Source organism: Cupressus sempervirens, chromosome 3, assembly GCF_028749045.1.
Source record: "Cupressus sempervirens isolate cs-2001-9-10 chromosome 3, ASM2874904v1, whole genome shotgun sequence".
In the NCBI taxonomy this organism is placed as follows: Eukaryota; Viridiplantae; Streptophyta; class Pinopsida; order Cupressales; family Cupressaceae; genus Cupressus; species Cupressus sempervirens.
In genome coordinates, this window is record NC_143120.1 from 734138486 (window position 1) to 734151189 (window position 12704).

Here is a 12704-nt window from a genome sequence, read left to right on the forward strand (position 1 = left end):
TTGCTTAGGGTAAGTAATAAACACAAACTTTATACAAGAAAATCTATTTGCCATTTTTGAGGGCTTAATTTTGTACAATTCAAAATTTGTGTCCATCTTTTATGTGATAGAACCTTTGTTAAAGGTTCTTCAAATGGTGGATGTACAAGGCATGCCAATGGCTTTCATTTATGGAACCATGGATAAGGCCAAAGAGTCTATTTCACATTAATATGGCAGAAATTCAAGAAACTATAAAATACTTTAGTATATCAATGATCATAGGTGGACAAACCAACTCTACCAACCGATACATGCCTTGGCCTATTTCTTAAACCCAAAACTCTACTTCGCTAATTCATTTAGGGTTGATGAGAAGGTCATGGTAGGTGTTGTTACATGCATTCATAAGATGGTACATGGTCAGGAGTTGAGAGGCAAGTTTCTTGGTGAGTTAGAGGTGAGATTTGATATTTTCTGAATTTTCTTTATGAATTTGGAAATGCTCATTGTTGAGTTTGACTATATTATTTATGAATTTGCAAATGTTCATTGTTCAAAATCTATAAGGATGCAAAGGGGAGACTCATCTATTCACAACAAACAATTGGCAGGAGAGGAAAATAATTGCATGAAAAAAATTTGTTCAGTATTGGAAAAAAATGGAAACTTGATAATGATTGTTACATTTTGTACTCAAGAGTCAATTATAATATTTCTAATATTTTTTTGTAAATTTATGGTGGTAGAATCATGTTGCCGACATCCCTAATCTTCAAAAGATAGTCATCTTTGTTTTGTCCCAGCCACATACAGCTTTAACTGTGAATAGAATTGGAGTTTATTTGAGAACATACATGGGAAGAAGAGAAATAGGTTGACCTAGAAATGAGTCAATGATCTTGTCTTCATTCAGTACAACCTTTCTCTTCACACTAGAAAGGTGGAGGGTGTTCCACATCAGGTTGTTGACTTGGATGAGATTGATCCATATGGTGATTAGACAACCAATGAACAAAATGATTGTGGTAATGTCCTCCTTACTAAAGAAGATCTTATAGAATTAGAGAAAGAAGCAGCATTGGATGAATCCAACGAAATGGAGGACAAAGATGATAATTTTGGTCTTGAAGAAGAATCAATTCATATTTTGATACCTCAACATCCACTAGTTCAAGAACTGAAAAATTGAGTTACATTAGGAGAGGAAAGAGGAAGATGTAGTCTATAGTTTTCTGTTTTTCACATTTGGACATATCATTATATTTAAATTTGTAAACAATTATAAACTTGAGCTGTTTTTATACATTTTTAAGTTTGAAACTATGAGTATGACCGATGAAATTTCAAATAATGAGTGTTTGGATTTCGAATGATGTGTAATGTTTCAATTATGGCTCTTAGGTTCTCTAAATGCATTATTTACTTTTTGTTTTTATGTAGAAGTACACTTATTTTCTTTTGCCAAGTCCTTTCCCAACATTTTCCCAAGTCCACGCCTGAGTCCAATTTTTGGAACTGCCAAGTCGGAGGCAAGCTTGAGTTTTCCAACTATCGAATAAAAAATTAACATTACATTTCTGTCTATATTTGTGGGTGTGGCTTCTCTTATGTCTTGGGGTGGCAGCTTCACTTTGGAGGATACTTCTTGAACATGGATAACTAAAATGGCTTAAATTGCCAAAACCCATCATCTTTTCAGCCAGCTAAGCTACGCTTAAGTGGTTGTTAGTGTAAGTTTTTTTTTTCTAGTTTGTTATTTACTGTCCTAATCCTAGGTTTTTCCTTCAGTTTTAAATAAGCTTGCTTAAGACAAATAAAGTTTGTATAAGTGGGTGCGAGATGTCAACATCTGCCATGGGAGTTAGACTTTCCTTTTTAGGCTATTGTGGTGGTCTTTTCACATTGGTTGTATTTGCACCTTCCCACTCCCATGTTTCCAATATATACTCACTGTTAGCTAGTGTTACTCCATTCTATTGCATTCTACAAAATTCACTCTTACATTGTCCCAATATTATGTTGCTTCTATAGCATTTGTAGTTCTCTCTTAAAGGCTAACTCTGTGTTGTTATTTTGTTCTTGTATCATTTACATTCACACTTTTATTTCCATTCATTTGCACTAGTTATTCTGGGTTATTCATAAATGCAGATTCTAATTGAATTGTTTACACATGTATAAGAGAATTAAGAATTTTTTAAATATACTATAATTGAAATTTTAAGCAATGAATGGCATAAAAAAGGACAACTCAAATTCCCCTAGTATAATGATATAAGAAGTTAAAAATAAAAACAAATAAAATGTAGGAACTTATAGCTGTTTTTCCCTCTTATTGAGTATTATTTTAAATCTATAGCAATGTTCTAAAGTAATATCACCCAAGAATATTAAGCTTAAAATGTTTTTTGTATGTATAGGCTTTATATGCTCATTATCAATTGTGAAGTGGCAAAGCAAAAATTAAATGAGATTCTCATTAGATCCTCCTGGACAAAAGGGATATGCAAAATTTTAAAATGTTCATATTCATATTGAGCTTAATTTTTTCTATCAAATTTTAATCGTAGAATAATCGAAATGTATTCTTCTAAGGGAGAAGGAAAAACAAAAATAGTGTAAATTAATTCAAAGAAAAATAGAAGGTATCAAAAACCTTGAAGTCGTGACTATCATCAAGTTCAAAAAATATGCAGTCAAAATCTTCCTTTGAAATTTTTGGCAAAGTCCTGCACAAAGAACAATGCAAAGGATTACTTACTACCCCGTTTTAAAAAGATTGAGAAAAACAGTACAAAAGTAAAAAGCAATACATGTTTCCTAAATAAGAATTTATATTTATTGAGATGGTATTTAATAAAACAAAGAAAAGAAATTTACACTATGTATCAAAGAAAATTAGAACCTATGGAAAACAAAGACTTCCTAGCCCTTTGGCAATGTTTCAAGTTATTGTACAAATTGAACCTGCCCATGACACAACAAAAATAGTCGCTGTGCACTACCATCAAAATATTTAGGAGATATGAGATATCTTGAAAATTTCTTGTTACTAAAGGCAAGGGTTTGATCCAATCATTAACTTATGTTCTTATGAGAATATGCCATATACATTATGCACTCCAAATATGCAACTAATTAAGCTTATTTGAAATGTTATCATGACCATTCCATTGGGCACAAAATCTTCATTGTCCACAGGTTAGAAAATGAAAATATAGATATAGGTCCTTCTAACAAATAAAACTTTACTGAATTATGGTATTCCTCAAATATTCTCTATTTTCAAATTTAGTGTATGCCCTTTATATTAATGGCATCACTAAAGAGTTCTCCAAAATCTAACATTTATCATGACATCTCCTTGCTTTCATGTTTTTTTCAATCTCTCTATTTTTGTCACTACTAATAATCAAATCCTAAGCTATCTAAGTAATTTACTGTTCAACATGGTTTTCATCACAAAACCATATGCCTGTTGTCACTAGTCACTTTGTCGGGAATTAGTGTTCACATAGGTGTCCATATATGTGTGTTAAATTGGTATTAACAGTGCCATAGTATTAAGTTGTTGAGAAAAAACTTAATATTATTAATAGTCAGAGGGTTTGTTTAACAGATTATTTTTTAGTGGTACGTATGTTGAGTTGTTGAAACAACTCAATATAAATAGAGAAGTTTATAATGAGGTTTCCTATAATGTAGGAAATAGAAATCTTATAAATATGTATTGTATTTGAATGAAAATAATGAGAAGCCTGAATTATTTTGAAACAACTCAATATAAATAGAGAAGTTTATAATGAGGTTTCCTATAATGTAGGAAATAGAAATCTTATAAATATGTATTGTATTTGAATGAAAATAATGAGAAGCCTGAATTATTTTGTATTAAATCAGTTACAGCTTCATCGGCCCATATTTCTTATATGGTATCAGAGCAATTGAGATTCAAGGGTAAATCAACTTTGCCAGCTATTCATAATGTATGAATTCAATTGTATTTTTGAGCAGTGTTGTCTTGTTTTAACCTTGTGAAACTCGCAAGTATATCGTATTTCATCTGCAAAGTGTTAGGCCACTGCATGAGTAAAGGTGACAGATTCTTGATTTCCGTGAGCCATTCCTATCACTAAGCTCAATTACATTGTAAAGGAGAAAAAAAAGCAGTAGTTAAAATTAGCAGACCATTTATAGCAGAGGCAAACTAGTCAGCCCATGTTGATGTTGCGACCGCAAATTAGTGAGATACATAGGAGGCAATCTTCATTCGGTTTAAGACCGAGTCTATATTCTTGGAGAATATATATAGAATCTGCTCGTGTTGATTCAAGGTCGCTGTCTATGTTCTCCCTGTAAATCTGTTTTCTTAGACAATTTCTAGGAACTTTTGTGTACTGCCACAATGGTTCTCTCCCTTAGTTTTATTACATTTGTTGGTGGATGTCCCTGAAATTTTTGAGCCTCATTCTAGTTCTATTTATCATAGTATACGAGGTTTCTACAGTGTAATCTTGTGGGAGGATATATGATACACATCTGCAGATAGTTGTGATCGAAGGGAGTCGCCAAATACAAACTGACTGCTGTATGTACTATGATTCTTTTACACACCCACAGTTTATGTAATATATATGCACCCATCCTTCCATTAATCATCCAAATTAGCCACCAATAAAAGGTAAAATGGTTACCAGTGTTGCCTAATGAACCAAAGCACCCATCAAAACTATTAGAAGATTTAAAGGAGGATCAAACAAAGCAACCTCTGTCATGTCCCCTATTTTCCTTCAATAGAATTAAATAATAAATGATAACAAAATAATAATAAAAGTGAGTAAATAAATTATAATAATACTTATTAATTATATTATCAATATAATGATAATAGAGGGGTATTATAGAATATATTATAATGCAATAAAGATATAACATATTAAAATAAATGATATTATTATCATGGCATATAAATGAATTAAAAATGAAGATAAAAATAATAATAATATACTAAATGAATATAATGTTTTAATATTATTATTACTAAGTAATAATATCACTACAATAAATGATAAAAACAATTATAAACAAGGTAGTAATATAATCATCAATATATATTTAAAGATTCAGAACTTAAATATAAATAATTCATATAATGCACATTCGTATTATCATTTAAGTATAATAATATATTAAATTTGTATTAAAAGATCAAATATATAAAATGAATAGCCACGACTATTAACACTCACGGATATATAAAGATAGGATAATTATTGGGAAGGGGAGAAAAAGGCAGATAGAGACAAAGAACTTAGAAGCACCAAATACACCGCTCGAACAAAGGAAATAATGCCATCAAATCAGACAAGGAAAGGAGCTATGAAACAACAAAGGTGCACATCAATTGACCATTCGTAGATTACGGAGACAGAGTTAATAAGAACATTGACCAGGGGACAAATGATTTGTATCAATTAATGCAGGGCCAATAGCTTTAGATGGAGAAGAATATATGTATCCGAGGGGAAAGGGTAGGATATCAAAGGTGGAGTCTCAAATTGACTTATATAAAGAGCATATATGTTGTTGTCAATCAGGGCATAGATGGAATCACTCTCCCCTTGAAACAGATGTCACCAAAGCAAGAAGATAAGCAACTCAGATCAAAAGGCGGGAGTAATAGTCAATTGGGTAAATCTCTACCACCAAGAACGAATCAGTTAAGCAAGGGACTAAACAGGACTTCTCAGAAATGATAGACATAAAACAAGAGAAGTGGCATGACGTGGAGCTTATACAACACACCCATGAACAATAGAATACGAGAATAAATAACATTGAAGATATTCATCAAACTATAGACCTAAAATGACATAGTGAGCATCACCATACTAAGGGAGTATAGACGTCTGCGTTCATTAGAACTGGAAGTGGGAACAAGAAAAGAGAATTGTAACAGAAATAGAAGACATTACATAAGAATAGAGTCATCTTGTACATCTCGAATCTATTCATTACGAATTCATTCAATATGCAAATATGGCTCCTAATTAGGGATTATACAATTGACATAAACTAATCCACTTGTAGATCAAAAGATCTACAGTTATAGTATCCACGAATAACAATATGCAAAAGGGTATATCTTACATTAATAATCCATTATAGTTCAATCCATATACATGTTGGGTTCATGAGCCAAAGTCTATTCAAACAAGATAGATCAAATGATTGAGTAAAGCATCAACGTTAACATTGAGAGTAACAATCTTTAATAGAAAGAATTCATCTGTAAATTTAAGGGATAAGAACATTATTCGATAATTCCAAGTCATCATGATCAAGGACATTACATCCTCAAGCAACATGAGCTACTTTACCAGGAAGCTTAATGATGAGATAACATTTTGTTATCATGAAGAATTCTAATTCGGCGTCTAATCCTTTTTCCATCTTCAGCATGTGGGTGTTGTAGGCAGTAGTAAACAAAGTAATTAGTAATGAAGTTGTTATGTAATAAATATTCGCATTGGTTGGTTTGCACAACCAACTCGAAGCACTATATAGTTGGTAGGAGCATAGTTCAAAATCTCGCCGTTTTATCGCCGACAAGTCTACTTCTTGCGAGAAGTTTTTGGTGGCGAGAAAACTCAAGTTTTTATCGCCACTTTAGGGCACTGAGAAGTTGAACTTATCGCCGTGAGAAGTTGGTGAGAAGACGGCGATATATCGCCAACTTATCGTGATAACTTACTGTTTTCTCGCGGGCGGCATCCAGTATATAGCTGGGATTTTAAAAACGCAATTTCTTTGTTTCATTTGCTGCGTTTGGCGTCTTGGGTGGAGGACAAGGGTTTTGGAGCAGCACCTAGGTGATTGGAAATGATTTGTAGCGATTTCCAGTGGATTCGAAGCGGATTCAAAGCTCTTTCCAAGAAAATCCGGATCCACAAGTAAGTTTCTCAATTTTATTTTCTTTTGAGTTAAACTTTTTTTTGTCTTCCCATACTTGCATATCTTGCATCATACTTGCATATCTTGCATTTGTAATGTTCTCTAAGACATTTTACAGTTTTAGAGTGAATGAGTCATGACAAAGAGTCAAAGACCTAACACCATCCTTTTGCAATTTTCCCAAAAACAATCAAGCTTTTCTCAATAATTTCAAAACTTTAAGACTAATACATTTTTTTTTTTAATTCTCTGATTTTCCAGCAAATATGGCTTCCTCTGCATCTGGGTCAGCTGTAGCATCTTCCAATGGTCCTGTAGCATGTCCATCTAGATTCATAGGCACGTGCCCTAAAGGGGCTAGAGACTTTGCATGGAAATATGTCTTTGAAGGAACAGAGTATAATAGTGTCATATGCATAAAATGTGAAAGACAAATCCGTGGAGGCATATCTCGTTTGAAGTACCACCTTGCTGGTATAGAAAAGCGTGACACAAGGATTTGTGATGCGACTACGGAGGAAATAAAAAGGGAGATGATTGCTTTGCTTAGTGCCCAAGAAGAGAAGAAGTTGAAAAGGGAAAGGGCAAAATTGGCCATGAGGGCAGCCATTTATGAATCGCAAGGTATGTTTCCTTTTAACAATCATTTATTATTTTCTAATCACGACTAATGCTTCTGCTAAAACAATTATCAATTTATCATTATTCATAATGAGATGATGTGGGTTGTGTCATATGACTAGGTATCCCAGCCACCCTTGAAGAAGAAGAAGAAGCAGTTGAAGGGATAGTGGGCTCTTTTCGTGGCCCAAGGATCCGTGTACGGAACACACCTACTCGTGGCAGGTCTCCAGGCTCAACTTCCACATCTACTGGGTCTAGTAGACCGCAAAACTCTTCTATTGATGGTTATTTTGTGCATAGAAACACACCTGGAGCACAACCATCATTGGATGGTACCGGATGGAACTGTGGTGTGCATACACAACTTGACATTCAATGTGCTGATTTTTGGTTTTTTAACAAGCTCTCCTTCAACGTTGCAACAAGTCCATATTGTCTGAATTTTGTGACTGGTTGTACGGTAGCAGGAAAGCACTACAAACCACCTACTCCTGCAGCTTTGAGTGGGAGGTAATTCACTTGTTTCAAACTTTAATACTTTTACAGTTTTACAATTTACTTGTTTTTGTCGAAAGTAATTTTTCTTAATCAAACTCGTGTACTTAAATGAATTTCATTTTTTATTTTTTGCTTGTAGATTGTTGAAAGATGTTGTTTGTAGGGGTAAAGATGTGGTTGAAGAGCAAAGGTTAGAATGGAAACAGTATGGCTGCACCATACTTTCAGATGGATCGACAGATGGAAGAAACCGTACTATCATCAACTTTTAAGTTTCTTGCAAGGATCAAGTGGTCTTTCTTAAATCCTTGGATGCCTCGGACAAGATAAAGACGGCTGAGACTTTGGCTCGAATGCTAGAGAATATTGTGATAGAGGTTGGGGTTGAAAATGTGGTGCAAATCATAACTGACAATGCAGCGGCATATGTGGCAATGGGTAGGATCTTACAAGAAAAGCATAACACACTCTTTTGGTCTCCTTGTGCAGTGCATGTTATAGATCTTCTTTTGGAGGATATAGGGAAATTGAATTGGGTGAAAACAGTTGTAGAGGAAGCAAGGACGATAACAAAATATATCTACAATCACCCTTGGGTCCTTCGCTTGATGAGAGACTACACCAAAGACGAGGAGTTGGTTAGACCCGCGGTCACAAGATTTGCAACAATTTTTTTAACATTGCAAAGAGTTCTTAAACATATGAATCCTTTGAGGCAGATGTTTGTGTGTCCAAAATGGCTACAGTCAAGTTATTCAAAGAAGGTCGATGGGCAGAGTGTTGCACGCATTGTGTTTGACATCCAGTTTTTTGAGTGACCTTCAGAAATTGTGAATGTGAGTTGGAAACTTCAAAATTTGATTTTTTTTTGTACTTATTAATCAAATCTTTCATTATTATTTTATAACCCTACTCTCTAATTAATAATTTTTTTCTACTTTTCAATTGTAGGTGGTGAAGCCCTTGGTTAGAGGAGCAATCAGCTCCACTAACCCATTCATTCAGCAGGGTATTTCCTCAACTCTTGTTACCGCTTCTCTCCATCATATGCGGATCCCAATGGAGAGGTCATGGAGGGCTTTAGTGAATGCATGCAAAGGATGGTACTCGACATTGCGGTGAGAGACCTCATTGTGGCCAAGATGGAAGTGTATCAAAATGCAACGGGCAAACTATTCTCCTCAGCCTTGGCAAAGAGAGGCAGACAGACTCAGACACCAAGTACAATATTTGGAATTTCAAGTCTCTCACATGCATGTTAAGTAGATAAATAAGCTACAAAAACTTGTCCTGATCTTGCTTTCTAACTCTTTAATATTTATCTTGCAGATGCTCGGTGGCAAAATTGGGGTGGTAATGTCCCAAATCTGCAAAAGCCTGCTCTTCGCATCTTATGTCAGCCTTGTAGCTCATCTAGTTGTGAGCGTATTTGGAGCTTGTTTGAATCTATTCACACAAAGAAGAGGAACAAGTTGGCACAAAAATGCCTAAATGACCTTGTCTTTCTGCATTATAACCTCAAGTTGCACATAAGAAAGGTAATGGCAGCAACAACTGAGCCACTTGATCTGGATGACATAGATCCTTTTGGCGATTGGACAACACAGGAGCAGCCTTCACTGTTCACTGAGGATGAAATATGAGTTGGAGAGGGAGGCTATGGAGGAGGGTGGTTTTGCAATGGGACTAGACGACATTCAGGAGGAGGGCAGTGAGAATGAGGAGTCTGAGGACAGTGACAATGAGCACAATGATAGTAAGGATGAGGATGATGAGGAGTCCTTGCCAGGGCCAACACCAACACCACCACAAACAACTGCTACGGCTAGAGCTGCTAGACCCCCTCCCTCTCCCATAGTTTTTACTAGAACTACTAGGATGGGGAAGAGGAAGATGTAGACTAGTTTCATATTGAACTTGACATTTGTATTTGCTTATATTTTGACAAAGACAATTCGGTATTTACTATTTGTAGCTTGTTTCAGAGTTCAAAATCTGTAGACTGTGACTACATCGGCATTCCACATGAGGATGCGATTTACTCATTTACTGACTCAATACATGCATCTACTTATTGAATTTTGTGAAAAAAATGCATTTTTTATTAAATTAAAGACATTTTTTATTTCCCGATATTTTTCGGAGAAGTTGCCGATTTCTCTCTGATATTTGCCAAGAAAAAAAATTTTGGCCTCGCCGAGAAGTGGCCAAGAACGAGAAGTTGAACTATGAGTAGGAGGTAAGCATGGGGGGTATGGTAGGAATAATATACTTCTGGTAATGTAAACTTTAGAGTTTATCAATAAAGTTATATTTTGCCAATCTTATGTTGTTATCTCCATGGTATGTCAGTTTCTATGACCGGTTCCCTTTGTAGTGGTCTCTCCTAGTAAGTAGAACATTGCCATCTGGTACATTACCACCCGGTATGCTACCATATATGACACTTACATTTTGGTGTCGTTCCCTATGTTCAAACCCGTGGTTTGGTAACCAAGCGAGATGGAGGCATAATGGGCAGAGCATTTGAGCAACAATCATCAATGATAGCAACATGGAAGAAAGGGAAGTAACGAGGGAGGATCAGCTTACACTAGACCTAGTTCAAACATGGGTCGTTGCGGTAGACAAGTACGTGCGAAAGGAGGCAAAGAAGTAGGCTCTTTTCACCGACATAGTACGTGCCAAACTCATGGTGAATGAGGCGATGTACGATCTCCTTGAAACACTTCTGAGACTTCTGGCATGAAGGCTAGTAACAATTGAGGAGGAGAGAGGAAATAAGAAGGGAACAAAGGATACAATAGACATTGTAGAGGTTCCACAAGCGGAATTGTAAAATGCAAGAACTGAGGGATATCAACCGCCGTGAAAACCCCCGTTGGAGGAGAGGGGCAAGGAACTCAGGAAGGTAGAAATTAACGCCCCTCCTTCCCAACAAGGATCAGAGACGTTCAAAGGAAATCAAATTGGCCAACACAAAGGAGGGTGTACAACGAACAGTCTTAGCCCATCAACAAGCTAAGAGGCGATGCTTATTCGTAGAAAAAGGACGAAACAAACAAAGGGGAGAAGACAAGGAACGACCCCTGGAGAACGAAGTTGCAATCTTGCTAGAAAATGTTGTTTGAGGGATTGAGTGACTTGCAATAACGGACAATACCAACATAGGGCAATCCGAACCGGAGATGGCTGGAAGGTGGAAACATCGCTACTACCACAGTGGAGAGGGAGAACAAATGGGAAGGAACAAAGCAATATCTACTCAGAATATCTCAGGAAGGAAACCCTAAGGAAGATGGTGAACACACCGAACAAATAGAAACGGCCCAAATTCAAAGGGTACGAGTTGCAAGAACCCATTAGGCATTGTAAAACCTGCATAACAATTTGGGAAGCAAGTGGATAGAATGATGAGTATTGGGTAAAAGCTTTTCTTGCAACCATCAAGGGAATAGCCATAGATTGGTATGCTGATCTCGTAGAAGAGGAAAGGCGACATGGCCACAACTGAAGCAAGCCTTCGTAGCCGAATTGAAATTGTTAAGGGACGACGACAAGGTGGTGGCCGAGATCTACAACACTCGACAAGGAAAAAATTAGAGTGTATGGGTATATCACTGGAGGTTGAAAGAACTTATTGGAAAACTAAAAAGCAAACCCACAGATGAATTAGAGAAAAGATGGTTTGTCGAAGGATTGAACCCATCCATCAGAAAGAAGATGAACATGGTACCCCCATCCACATGTAAGAAGGCATGTGATAGGGAAATGGATTTTGAAAGTGAAGAAAAAACCAGTGGGAGAAAGAAATCAAGTGATGAAAGTAGCATGGAAGAAAGCAAAGAGGAATCCAAAGTAATCTAGGCACTCCATAAAGATATTGTACAGATGATGAAAGAAATAAAAGAAGAAAAAGAAACTAAAGGAAGCAAAGAGGTATGGTGTACAGAGTGTAGGAATGAAGGCCACACATCGGCCAATTGCCCCAAGAATTCATTCTGTGATATTTGTTGAGCGGCAGGGCATGTACTAAAAGAGTGCCTGTACAACCTGAAAGGGAGGGTTGCACAAGTACTCCTAATAGAACAAACACCACCCACGACTTCACCAAGGAAAATAAATATGGATGCATCCCTAAGAGGCTATCAGAACAACAGACGAAGCAGCAACAATGATAATACTAATACACCTCGTAGTCGCATTCAATATGATGCCAAAGATCAGCCCATGATACAATGTAGGAGGTGCAGTGAGTGGGGACATTTTGCACAAGAATGTCAAAATGAACAAGGTGGAGGTAGCAAACTATGCCGATGGTGCGGACTTGGTAATCATGAGGATGTTGAGTGTCCAAAAGGCAAAGCAGTAAACATGCTGAAGGTAACCAAACCAAAGGAACAAAGAATGATGGTAACTCGGTTGCAAGCAAAAAAGACACTCTAGCCAGATCTTAAAGTGGAGAAGGAAAGGTAGAAGGAAGCAAAAATAACAATAAATGAAGAGAAAGAACTTGGAAGGGAAGTTAGAAGAAGTTCAATACGCCTTCAATGCGAAGAAAATATAATAAAGCAAGTCCTCCAAACTACCATTCATGTGAAAGTAGGGGATTTGCTGGATACATTACCTCAGCTGTGATTGGCAAT

General features: G+C 36.1%; 1 protein-coding gene across 2 annotated transcripts in view; it reads right to left on the reverse strand.

The window, feature by feature from the left end:
• The window catches only part of TPC1 (two-pore channel 1), a 288494-nt gene that overhangs the window by 148492 nt on the left and 127298 nt on the right, over window positions 1–12704 (reverse strand). For both annotated transcript variants that reach the window (XM_089821751.1, XM_089821750.1), the window contains one exon: window positions 2639–2711. In XM_089821751.1, coding sequence (XP_089677877.1) covers window positions 2639–2711 — 73 coding nt within the window. The remainder of the gene's footprint in view (window positions 1–2638; window positions 2712–12704) is intronic.